This window comes from Rhincodon typus, chromosome 33 (assembly GCF_021869965.1).
Source record: "Rhincodon typus isolate 14 chromosome 33, sRhiTyp1.1, whole genome shotgun sequence".
Classification (NCBI taxonomy): domain Eukaryota; kingdom Metazoa; phylum Chordata; class Chondrichthyes; order Orectolobiformes; family Rhincodontidae; genus Rhincodon; species Rhincodon typus.
The window spans coordinates 6,074,279-6,086,992 of record NC_063364.1 but is presented as its reverse complement, the minus strand read 5'-3'; the positions used below and the strand labels follow the sequence as shown (position 1 = coordinate 6,086,992).

The window sequence follows — 12,714 nt, the reverse complement described above, 5'->3', positions numbered from 1 at the left end:
TGTACCTACCAGATCCAAGAATCCCACGTTCAAATCCAAACTGATCCAGAGGTGTGCAACGACATTTCTGTACAGGTTGATTTTTAAAAAACATCTGGAAAGCTGCTGTTAAGGGCTCTTGTGTCACAGTGGTAGTGTCCCTACCTTTGAGCCAGAATGCACACATTAACGTCCCACCTGATTCAGTGGTGTATCATAACATAGCTGAACAATGTCGAGGGGCTTTTGTGGTGTAATGATAGTGTCCCTTCCTCTGAGCCAAAAGGCCCACATACTCTGAAGGTGTCTAATAACGTGTGAGCAGGTAAACTAGAAAATATCGTGAAAGCTGCCCTTGTGGGCTCTTGTGGCACAGTAGTAGTGTCTTTACCTTTGGGTTAAGAGGCCCAAGTTCAACTGTAGGTTTTATTCTTTATTTTAGAGTCATGAATTCTTAATAATAATAGTTGAATAGAATATGCATTTTAGTGGTGAAGAGTGGAGGTCACTTTTATATTAGCTGTTTCTTTTTCCTGTATCGACCTCCTGTGCTTTCTGGTTGTGGAAATGGTATTATTTCCTGATTTTGCACTATGGGTAAATGATATCATGGACTTTGTATTCTGTTCAAAAGTCGTCTTCCTCTCCTGCATGCCCATAGAAAATAACCAGGAAATGATCACTATGATGTCATCCATGAGCCACTGTTAGGATTGCAAGTTGCTAGATTATACCATTGGTTTTCCACAGCCCCTTTGGGATGTAATTTCTCAAAATGACTACATTCTACCTCCAAAAAAAATCATCTTTCGTAACCCATGCATCAACTCATTCTACTTCCGAAACCCTCAGCCATGCATTTGTTCTCCTCAGACTTGACTATTTTACTGTTACCAAAGCTAATGTCCCATCTTTCACCCTCCATAAACTGAAGCACGTCCAAACTCTGCGACCCATATCCTAACCTGCACCAATTCCTGGTCACCCCATGTGCCATTGTGCTTGCTGATTTACATTAGCTGCCAGTTGCAGAACAACGTCATGTTTAAATCTATCTAAGGCCTGTTCCTCCAAATCTGTGACCCCTTACAGCCTTCTGAGAACGTCATCTCCTTCTGATTCTAATCTATTATGTATCATCAAATTCCTTTGCCCCACCATTGACAGTGCCTTGAACTGTCTACGTTAGGCTCTAAAAGTAACTCTTTCTCTTCTACTTTGCTCCTGTGCAGTGCCTTGCAACAAGTTAAAGGCATTATATAAATCAAACTTGATGTCATTTACGTAAGCGATTAATCATATATTTAGAAACATTCATGCTTTCTTATAAATTTTTAACGATTTACTTCTCTTTTTGAAATGAATTTAAGTATTTGTACCTAATATGAATTGTTTTTCATATTTTTAGGAAAAACCACGTTAGCTGATAGCCTTATTGCTAGCAATGGGATAATTTCTAATCGACTTGCAGGAAAGGTAAGCCATGACAAATTATGCCGATTACTTGCAAAAGGGGGATTTATCCAAACAATTACTTTGTCAATAATAGATCTGAAAGAACAGTTTTCTGGTATTTCTGCTTTATCATGGGACACTTGTGATGCCCTTGAGAAAGTGATGTTGAGCTGCCTCTTGAACTGCTGCAGTCTGTCCGATGCAGGTGCACCCACAAGTTGTGCTGTTCGGGAAGGAGTTCGAGGATTTTGCGTTGTGATAGCAAAGGAATGGGGATTATAGTTCCAAGTCAGGGTTGTGTTTGGCTTGGAGGAAACTTGCAGGTGGTGGTTTTTCCATGCATCTGGCGCCCTTGTTCTTCTAGATGGTGGTGCTTATCAGTTTGAATGATGGTTTTGCTGAACTTTTGCAAGTTGCTGTAGTACATCTAGCTGTTCCCCTGCTTTCACCACCAGAGTATTTAAATGGCTTGCCCAGTTCAATTTCTTGTCACTAATAATGGAGGATTCAGTGATGGTAATGCCACTGATATCAGGGGGAGATAGTTTGATTCTCTGTTATTGCAGATGGTCTTTCCTTGGCACTTGTGTGATGCAAATGTTACTTGTCACTTATCAGCCCAAGCCTAAATGTCGTTCAGATCTTGCTGCATATCAGCAAGCACCCTGTCAGTACTTACGTCATTGTGAATAGTGCTGAACATTGTACAATCATAAGTAAACATCCTTAACTCTGACCTTATGATGGGGGGAGATCTGTTTCTCATCCTCTGTGATGGGTATAGGTCACTAACATGAAGCAATTTACAGAAATGTTATGGAATGACTGGATTTTCTAACCGTAATCAATTTCCTTTGTGCTAGGCATGACCCCAATCTATGGAGACCTTACCCCTTGATTTTCATTAACATAAATTTTGTTGGGGCTCCTTGGTGGCTTACTTGATTGCCAACAAGGCCATGTTCAAAGGTATCGCTCTCACCTCACCTCTGTAGCTCAGCTGTGTTGGCCATATTTGGACCAAGGCTGTGATGAGGCCAGGATCTTGGTGGCCCTGCCAGAGCCCAAACTGAACAGGTTATTCCTATTTGTGCTGCTTAATAGTACGAATGGTGACCCTTTCAATTACTTTGTTGATGATGGAGACTAGATTGATAAGGCAGTAATTGGATATGTTGGATTTGTCTTGTGTGGGCAGCACATACCTCACCAATCTTCTACATGGTCTTCTAGATGCCGGTGTTGGAGCTGCACTGAAACAGGTTAGTTAGGGGTGCAGCTTGTTCTGCAACACGTGTCTTCAGAACTATTGGTAGATGTTGTCAGGATGTTTGCAGCATCCACTGACTTCAGCCATTTATTGTCATCATGTGGAGTGAACCAAAGGATTGAAGACTATCATTTGTGATCCTGAGTACCTCGGGGGGAGATGGAGATGGAGATGGAGATGGAGATGAAGATGGATCATTCTCTCAGGACTTCTGGCTCAGGATGGTTATAAATGCTTGAGTTTTGCCTTTTGCATTGATGTCCTGGGCTCGTCCATCACTGAGAATGGGGATATTTGTGGAGATTCATCCCCAGAGGAATAGCCTGGACCTCTGACTTACTGGTCCAGTGGTATTACTACTATACCAGCATCTACCCATTCCCCCACGTTTATGTACGAGTGCCATTTTTGTGATGTCTGACCAGGTGAGGTAGGGTGAATTGGCTCCATTCTTTTCATTCGACCAGTTGGTCACGACGAATGTTTAAGTTGTTTTTAGCACGTGACCATACCTTTTTCTAATTAAAACGTATTAACTAATTTATATTATAGTTGTATGGAGCCAACTGCAAGGTTTTCTTGAGTTACAAAAAGATTATGTTTATTATCTGCTATATTATGGATCAGACCAAATGCGGCACAGTGGCTCAGTGGTTAGCACTGCTGTCTCACAGCACCAGGAACCTGGGTTCAACTCCACCCTTGGGCAACTGTCTGTGTGGAGTTTGCACATTCTCCCCGTGTCTGTGTGGGTTTCCTCTGGGCGTTCCGGTTTCCTCCCACGGTCCAAAGATGTGCAGGGTAGGTGGATTGGCTATGCTAAATTGCCCCATAGTGTCCAGGGATGTTTAGGTTAGGTGAGTTAGACATGGGGAAATGCAGGGGTAAGGGAATGAGTCAGGGTGGGATGCTCTTCGGAGGGGCGGTTGGGCTTGTTGGGCTGAATGGCCTGTTTCCACACTGTAGGGATTCTGTGAAGATATCCTAGACCCTAAGTTTTTCTTATTTTCAGGGTAAGTGTATTTTCAACGTCACATTCCAAATACAATTTGATTGGTCAAACTACTCAACTTTAAGTAAAACACACTTTGTATCTTAACCGTAGTGTAAAAATAGACAAAAACAAAAGAATGGGCTTAACTCTAACTCTACTGAAATGCTTAACAAAGTAGTACATGTATTAACTACTACTAATTAACTGTTTCAATATAGTAACATCCCATAATCACACCCTTAGCAAAGGCAAATTCAGTAAAATAGATTGTCTCACAGGCAACTCTAGCAGTAGGAAGAGAGCCTCAGCTTTTAGCTGTAACAGAGAGGGGAACAGGAGCTTCCACATCAGCTTCAAGACCCCAACAACTGCTCAAAGGTAAAATTAAAAATCCCGTTTTGTGACCCCACCCATTCAGGCTGCTCCTATTGTTACAACATTTTAAAAAAAAGATCCAATGCCTCACAAGCTGTTTACTTTATTGGCGTTGAGCAGACTGTTCTTCTCCTCTGTCTCAACCTTTCTTCATAAAACAAACCAGGGCAAAGTATTGTCACAGCTAACCACAATAAAAATAATAGATGCAACATCAAAAATGCAACCTTTGTGCAGTCACGTAGGTGCACGTGTGTGCACACCTATAAAGTTAAAAAAGGAGATAGTATCCAGTACAATTTATACAGATTGTTTTTGTTTGCAGCCCATTTTTGATTTTTTTTGAAGGGGCTCTTAAATTTTGTTTGCGCTTCAGCCAAATGCTCCTGATCTATGGCACCCTGTGTGTGGTGCTCCCCGGCACGATAGAAACCTTTAGAATGCACACTGCAGGTGCTGGTGTGCATCATTGGCCTTGAAAATGTTACTTTAATTGAGTAAGTTTCTGTTTCATTATGTAAACTTCAAAAGGAGGATAAACTCTCTTTTGAATCACAGAATCCCTATAGTGTGGAAGCAGGCTGACTCTCTGAAGAGCACCCCACCTAGACCCACCCCTGCATTTCCCATGGCCAATCCACCTAACCTGCACATTGGATTGTGGGAGGAAACTGGAGCACCTGGAGGAAACTACACAGACACTGGAAAAATGTGCAAACTCCACACAGACAGTTAGGCAAGGGTGGAATCAAACCCGGGCCTCTGGCACTGTGAAGCAACAGTGCTAACCATCAGCGACTGTGCCACCCCTAAAGAAACAGCAAAGTAACCTGGCAGCAGTGGGATTGAGTAGTAAGATTTTAACCTGGCACTATGGTTGATTAACTGGCTTCTTGAGTCATCAGTAGAAATAAAAGAAATATTTATTTTTAACATTCTTGATTTCCTGATGTTGCTTTGCAGTTGGTGTTGTAACTGCACTTGCTTCTTAAGAGACAGAAGGGAAAAACCTTCTCTGGCCTGTTTTGGTTCTGCAATCAAAATCAATCTCTCCTCCTGCCATAGAGAGAACTTCTTGAAATACTGGCTTCTTTGTATATTCCAACTACTAAGTTCCTCATGTTTAGGTTTGATAATTGTAGGTAATGGTTCATCTCCAACATGGAAAGATTCTAATGATAGTGCTGATCAGATAGGAGATAGTAAAAACTGCCGATGCTGGAGTCAGAGATAACACAGTGTGGAGCTTTTCGAAACGTCAACTTTCCTGCTCCTCTGATGCTGCCTGGCCTGCTGTGCTCCTCCAGCTCCACACTTTGTTATCTCTGATCAGATAGGAAATGGCCTTTTCCTGCCTCCTAGGGTAGGACTGATTTGATTTCATTGCCTTCAGTTGTAATGTTAATTGCAATTTGAACTGTCCTTTGTGCAATCCACATTGGTTCTATGAAACTTGGCCAACCTGTATTGTCAGGTGATGCCTGTAGCCAGTTTAAGGGCATGTTTTTGGTCACTTTTAGAAATGATTTCAGTCCATGAAAGTCCCAGATATTAACTTAGACGATGGAATTCAAAACCCAATGGTCGGTATTTTGTATCATGCTTTTTTCTAGTAGTCAATATACTGCATTAATGAGCTTTTTTTTAAAGGTTTTGGATCATAGTTATGATCATCACTTGAATCTCTCCTTCCAAGGGTACTATTGTGTAATACCCTGTGGGCAAATTATATAAGTATTTCCTGAGGTCAGTTACAGGCTGATTATTTTTCTTGAAAGGTTCTTTGAATTTTTACCCGCTTCTCCCTCTCGTTATTCTCTCAATATACTTAAGTCATCTTTTGGCCGTAAAAAATAGTAAGAGATTGTGTTTTTTTTTCCTTTTTTATGTACTATTTTGTAAATTTTTTTAGTTGTGACTTGTTGGTGTTCCAGTTAAAATGTGATATCTAGAGAGTGGTGGACACTCTGAAAGCATACAAATAAGTAGACTTGGCCTGGCGTTGTAAACTAATGCAGCGGGTTCAGAGAAAATGCAGTGAGAGTAAAGTGCTATTTTAAAATGTTTTATTAAATGTAATAAATATTACATTAATGCCTTCCCTGTATATTTTTTTTGTAGTTGCGGTACATGGACAGCCGAGAAGATGAGCAACTCCGTGGAATCACAATGAAATCCAGTTCCATATCTCTACATTTCACTACAAGTAAGCAATTTCAAAACCTAAACATCACAGAATCACAGGGTAGATTTTGAGAGGTTGTTTTCCCTTGTGGGAGAGCTAAGGACCAGAGGGCATTATCTTAGCCTACAGGGTTATACATTTAAGATGCAGATGTGGAGGAATTTCTTTTATCAAGAGGGTAGTGAATCTGTGAGCAGTAGAGGCTAGGTCCTTGAGTATATGCGAGGCTGAGATAAGACAGCTTGTTAATCAGTAAGGGAATCAAGGGTATGGGGGAAAAGGCAGGAAAGTAGAGTTGAGGCCTATCAGATGAGCCACGATTTAATTTATTGGTGGAGCAGACTTGTTGGGCTGAATGGCTGCCTTCTGCTCCTATGTATCATGGTGTTCACTTCTCCAATAGAATTAGAGCTTGTACCTGAAGTCTGTCCTCCTAATTATAAATACAGATGTTTTTCTTTTGGATTAATCCTTGAAGTTAAGGTCCTTATGTGGTACTATCATTGGTAGTGTCCCTTCCTCTGAGCCAAGATGCTAGGGTGAAGCCCCACTTGCTGCAAAGGTGTATAATTACATTTCTGAACATGTTGATTGAATTTATTTTAATCCTGGGAAAATATACTGAGGAAAAAAAAAAATCAGGCGAGTTGACCTGTTTGTCAATACATCCACCACTAAGATAACTTGAAGTGGTTGAGACTGAAGAGAAACTCTCAAAAAATTCCGATTCACTAAGAAGGAATGATCATATAAATCTTGTCAGTTGTTCTGCTGATGTAATGGATAATATTAAGCTGGACTTGAGGTAAAAAATAAGAATCTGAAACTGTAAACATAAAAGTTTAAGGTTTATTTTAGTGGGTACTGATTTGTACCCTGAATTCGATTTGTAAAAATGGACTTAAAATGTTACATATTGACTTTTTTTATTGTTTTGATCACCAGATGTTGCTTCTTTCACAGATAATCAAGAATACCTCATTAACATGATAGATTCTCCTGGCCATGTGGATTTTTCCTCTGAAGTATCGACTGCTGTGCGCGTATGTGATGGTGCTGTCGTGGTGGTCGACGTTGTTGAAGGTGTTTGTCCTCAGGTAACCAAAAGGAACAAGTAAACTTTGTTCATTGAGAATTCAAACTTACAGTAAATACGTACAAAGCTGTCAGTGCCTTTGTTTCAGAGACATTTTTAATACAGTAGTGTGAAATATTTTACTCATGCAGATGTGTTTTTACTATTCATAGGCACTCTTAATACTAATGTTTTAGCAAATTTTGCAGTGAAATAGAGTAATTAGTATGCACCACCAAAACATTTTAAGTTGTTGTATTGTGAATGTTGAATTAATTTTTCCCAAGTGGAAATCAGCAGGAGTGTTGCTGTTCTATTTTCAGACGCAAGCAGTGTTACGCCAGGCCTGGTTGGAAAATATTCGTCCAGTTTTAGTCATTAACAAAATAGATCGACTAATAATGGAGCTAAAATTGACTCCACTTGAAGCTTACATTCACTTACAGAAGATTCTAGAACAGGTAAAAATAAAAACATCTTCTAATATTTTGTTGAAAATTTGTTTGCACCGTGTGTCTCCTTTGTTCTTTATCCTTCTTATAGTCTAAGCGCACCAGGAGAGGTGATGCCCTAGTGGTATTGTCATTAAAGTAGTAATCGAGGGACCCAGTTAATGTTCTAGGGACTTGGTCTCGAATCCCACCGCAGCAGATCAATAAAAATCTGGAATTAAGTGTCCAATGACTTGAAAGTCACGAAGCCAGTATCGATTGTGGGAAATATCTATCTGGTTCTTGAATTGACCCCAGACTCTCAGCAATGTGGTTGACTCATATTTGCCCTGTGAATAGGCCTAACAAGCATTCAGTTATATCAACTGCTAGAAAAGTGGAAATGAGGCATCAACTATGGCAAACACAACCTGTTAGTCCTCCTTACTGTCATCTGGGGGCTAGTGCTAGTCAAGCAAGAGCCTGACATCGTCATACTCAAGGAAATATACCTTACACACACATCCCACAACACCAAAACCATCCCTGGGTATGTCCTGTCCCACTGGTAGGACAGACCCAGCAAGGTAATGCCATAAGTGTATACGTTTGGGTTTGAACGTTATCCTCTATATTGATCTGTGACATCATGATATCTTCCGACGCCAGGTCAAACATGGGCAAGGAAACCTGCTGATTGCCACATATTGCTACTCTCAGTTTATAATTAGTGTGTGTTGAACAGCATTTGGAGGAAGCACTGTGAGTGCCAAGAGTACAGAATGTACTCTCGGACTTTAGTGACCACCACCAAGAGTGGTTCAGCACTCAAGCTGGTTAGGAACAAATCGTGTCCTAAAAGCCATTGCTGCTAGACTGGATGTGTAGCAGGGGGTGAGGGAACCAACAAAAGGGAAAAAAACATAGTTGACCTCATTCTCTCAGTTTTGCCTGCTGCAGATGCATTTCTCTGTCCATGTCAGTATCAGTAAAAGTGACCACCACACAGACGTTTTGGAGACAAAGTCCCGTCTTCACATTGAGAATATCCTCCATCGTGCTGTGTACCAGTATCACCAAACTAAATGGGACAGACTTCAAACAGATCTCGCAACTGAAGATTGAGCATCCATGAGGCCCTGTGGGCCATCAAACGAATTGTACGCTGGCCATCAGCTGAATTGTACTCCAACCACAGCCTGTGATCTCAGCCTGGCATTACCATCGAATCAGTGGATCAACCCTGGTTCAATGATGAGTGCAGGAGGGCATGCCAGGAGCAGCGCCAGGCATTCCAGAAAATGAGGTTTCGACCTGGTGAAGCAACAAAACAGGACTAATTGTGCCAAACAACATATGTAGCAACTGAAGGACAGAGCCAAGCAATTCCACAACCAACAGATCAAATCAAAGCTCTGTAGTCATGTCACATCCAGTCATGACTGGCGGTGGACAATTAAACAACTCACTGGAGGAGGATAATCCACAAACATCCCCAACCTCATAATGGGGTAGCCCAGCGCATCAGTGCAAAAGATATGGCTGAAATATTTGCAGTCTTCAGCTAGAAATGCTCATCCATCTTAGCCAAAGGTCCATTTTGGCACAGTGGTATACAATCCAGGCTTGCACCGTGAATCCTCAACATTGACTCAAAACACCTGAAGCCTCATTGTATCAGGTTAAAGATAGGCATGGAAACCTCTTCCTGATGATGGTGTCATGGATAATTTTGTGAGAATGACTGTGTCAGGCTGTTTCTGGACAAGTCTGTGGACCAGTTTTGGCAAAATATCCGAGATATTAGTGAGGGGGTTTTGCAGGGTTGACAAGGCTCTGCGTGCCCATATTGTTTTTGGTGTCTTGGTTGACGTCAGGTGGTCTGTCCGGTTTCATTCCTTTTATCAGACTTCAGCAGTCCCATACAACTGTGCAGCTTGCTAGGCCATTTAAAAGTCAGCCTCATTACTGTGGATCTGGAGTCACATATAGGCCAGCCCAGGCAAGGGTGGCAGATTTTCCATTCCGTAAGGACTTTATAGTAAACTAGATGGGTTTTGATGGCATTGATAATGGTTTCACGGCCACCATTAGATTAGCTCTTAATTCTAGATTTACTAAATGAATTCAAATTTCATCATCTAGATGATGCGATTCAAAGCTATGTTTCCAGAGCATTATGCCTCAGTATCTGGATTGTTAGTCCAGTGACAATACCACTACCTCACCCCATCCTCCACATGGAGTGGATAGGTCTCTCGCTGTTGTAAAAGGAGGTGGGGCTCTTCAGTGGTAGTCACAATGTAACTAAGATACTACTCACAACTTTTCCCTTAGCAATTTGAGTCATAGAGTTGTACAGCCTACAACCAGACCCTTTGGCCCATCATGTCTGTGCCAGCCAATAAGCACCAAACTATGCTAATTCCATTGACTTGCACTTGGTGTATAGCCTACAATGCCCTGGTATTTTAAGTGCTCATCCAGATACTTCTTAAATGTTGCAAGAATATCTGTTTCCACCACCCTCCCAGGCAGCATGTTCCATATTTCTACCAGCCTCTGGAATCTCTTCTGCACCCTCTCCAGAGCAGTCACATCCTCTCGATAGTGTGGCGATCAGAACTGCATATTTGTTTTACCATTCCAATCTAATTTAAAATTATATTCTAGATTTATTCTTATCATAAAAATTCTGCATATGTTGCATGTGTGCCAGCCATGCCAAGAAAAGCAATGCCAAGAAAATCAAAGCTCAGTACTGTTTGTCAGAGCCTGTGCATAACTAATGCTCTGTAAAGACGCAACAAGATTTCCTTGGCTTAAGAATTTCACAGACAGTCAGGCAGCATACGCGTGATTAATGTCACAAAAGAGACCTCAGAATTTTCTTCGACTGAACCATGATGATAAAACCATGCAAAGGCAGAAATCAACAAAATCAGCAAAGTGTGGAATAACACTGGGGAATTCTAAATTCTGCTGTTTCAAGTAACGTGCTTTGAGTATTGTGACTCATTCTGATCAAGAGATTGTTGAGAAAAAGTGCAGCACAAAAACACTGATTGGATGTCAAAGGAATCAGTGATGAAATCTGGATGAACTTGGACTTTTCAACTGGAAGCGTGTCTTTCAAGAGAAACCTTCAATGATCATTTGCTTGTATAGCGGCTTTCTTATTGAAGTATGTGCCGTAGCATTTCACAGCCAATGAATTACTTCTGAATTTTGTCTATGGATAGCGTGACCACCAAATTGTACGTCGCCAACTCCCGCAAACAGTACTGAGCGGGCTTTGTTTTTAGTGGCATTGGTTAAGGAAATGTATGGGCTGGCACACATGCAATGTATGAAGAATTTTTAAGATACTTTAAAATTTTATTCTAGATTTATTCTTAAATTGGAATAGTGAGATAAGTGGGCACAGGTCCAAACTAATAAATGATAAATTTACTGCTCATGTCAGCAATTACTTCATACAAAAAATGATCAACATATGAAATAGACTTCCTGGAAGACCTGCAGAGACAAAATCCTGAAATCATTTGAGAAACAATTGGATGCCTTCTTGGGAGAGTGTGGTTTTGGGTGTTTATGGAGGGATAAATTAATATGGGCTGAATGACCTCCCTTAACTGCAATAACTTGTGATCTTGTGAATTTATGTGAATGAAAATATATTTAAAATAATTCACATACTTTTGCATTTTACAGACAAGAACCAGAGCCACAATTTCAATTCAATGGTTACTGAAATAGTAATGAAAACAACAACTGTCAGTTGGTAGTATTTATGGACTGAATCAAAATTTGTAGCTTAAAGGGGTAGACTGGGAAAACAAAAGGGATGGAGAAATGATTGAGAAATAGAGGAGAAGTGAAGTAAAAATTCAACTCAAAATGAAGACAGAGAGAGTAGTACAGCAAAAATAAAGGAGGATCTGCTGAATTTTTTTAAAAGAAGCAGACACATGGTGTACAAGGCTGAGGGTATAAAAGGGAATGCAACAGAGGAAGGAAGGCTTTTTATATCCATTGCAGGGAAAAGGTATAAATGGAAGCTGTAGTTGAATGTGCTGGTGACTTGATTATACTTCAAGTTCTTTTAATCATCAAACATTCTTTCACAAATTTCTCATAATTGGGACTCAGTCTTGGATTCAACCGACTAAGGAGCAGTGTGGAGTAAATGATTCTGCAGTATGCACTAATTAGTTTGAATACAGTATTGAAAACGAAAGCCACCTGCTATATTAGGTATTTATTTCTCTGCTCATTTTAAGTGGTGAAAGGAGCATTAAAATATATTTCGACAGGTGGCCTACAGATGACAATAAAATTGGGATTGTGCAGTTTGCCTGACCACCTTTGACCCACACAGGATATGAACTTTAATGCAACCAAGTATGAATTAGTTGATTTCGTGTTGGTGTCCTGTTGGGTTATGGAACTGATTCAACACTCTGGTGGTGAACCTTCGTGCAAAGCAAACTTGGTTTGGCCAAGAAATGTGCCTATATTATCTCAAGCATCCAGGGAAAAGCTTTGCTTGAAACACTATTTAGTCGGTAATTCATCGAATCATCCTTAACAGTCCATGGTTTTACACAGAGATTAAGTTGCTGAAATGTACTAGGTAAAATGTAAAAGCTGTACTGTGTACTTGGTGTCATTTGACCACAGATTGACTTCATTTTATCTGAGTTACTCCTTGGAAAACATCATTGCATTCTTCACTTGGATCATAAATTGTATGTGAAGTTGCATGCTAGACTGGAATTCTGTTCTAGATTTATGGTTGTCTATAGATAGTCTACCATTAGCCTTTTTAAATCTAAAGGATTGGATCTGAATAACAACATTGACACCCTAAGGATGTACCGTAGTTTTCACAACTTTTTTTTTTGTAATGCAATTATTTTTGTTATTTAGGCTGTATCCTTAATTTAA

The 12,714-nt window shown here is 40.4% G+C and overlaps 1 protein-coding gene across 2 annotated transcripts in view; it reads left to right on the top strand.

The window, feature by feature from the left end:
* efl1 (elongation factor like GTPase 1) overlaps window positions 1-12,714 on the top strand; it is a 242,269-nt gene that overhangs the window by 5,841 nt on the left and 223,714 nt on the right. For both annotated transcript variants that reach the window (XM_048616009.1, XM_048616010.1), the window contains exons 3-6: window positions 1,388-1,455; window positions 6,195-6,279; window positions 7,222-7,355; window positions 7,657-7,794. In XM_048616009.1, the coding sequence (XP_048471966.1) occupies window positions 1,388-1,455; window positions 6,195-6,279; window positions 7,222-7,355; window positions 7,657-7,794 (425 nt within the window). The remainder of the gene's footprint in view (window positions 1-1,387; window positions 1,456-6,194; window positions 6,280-7,221; window positions 7,356-7,656; window positions 7,795-12,714) is intronic.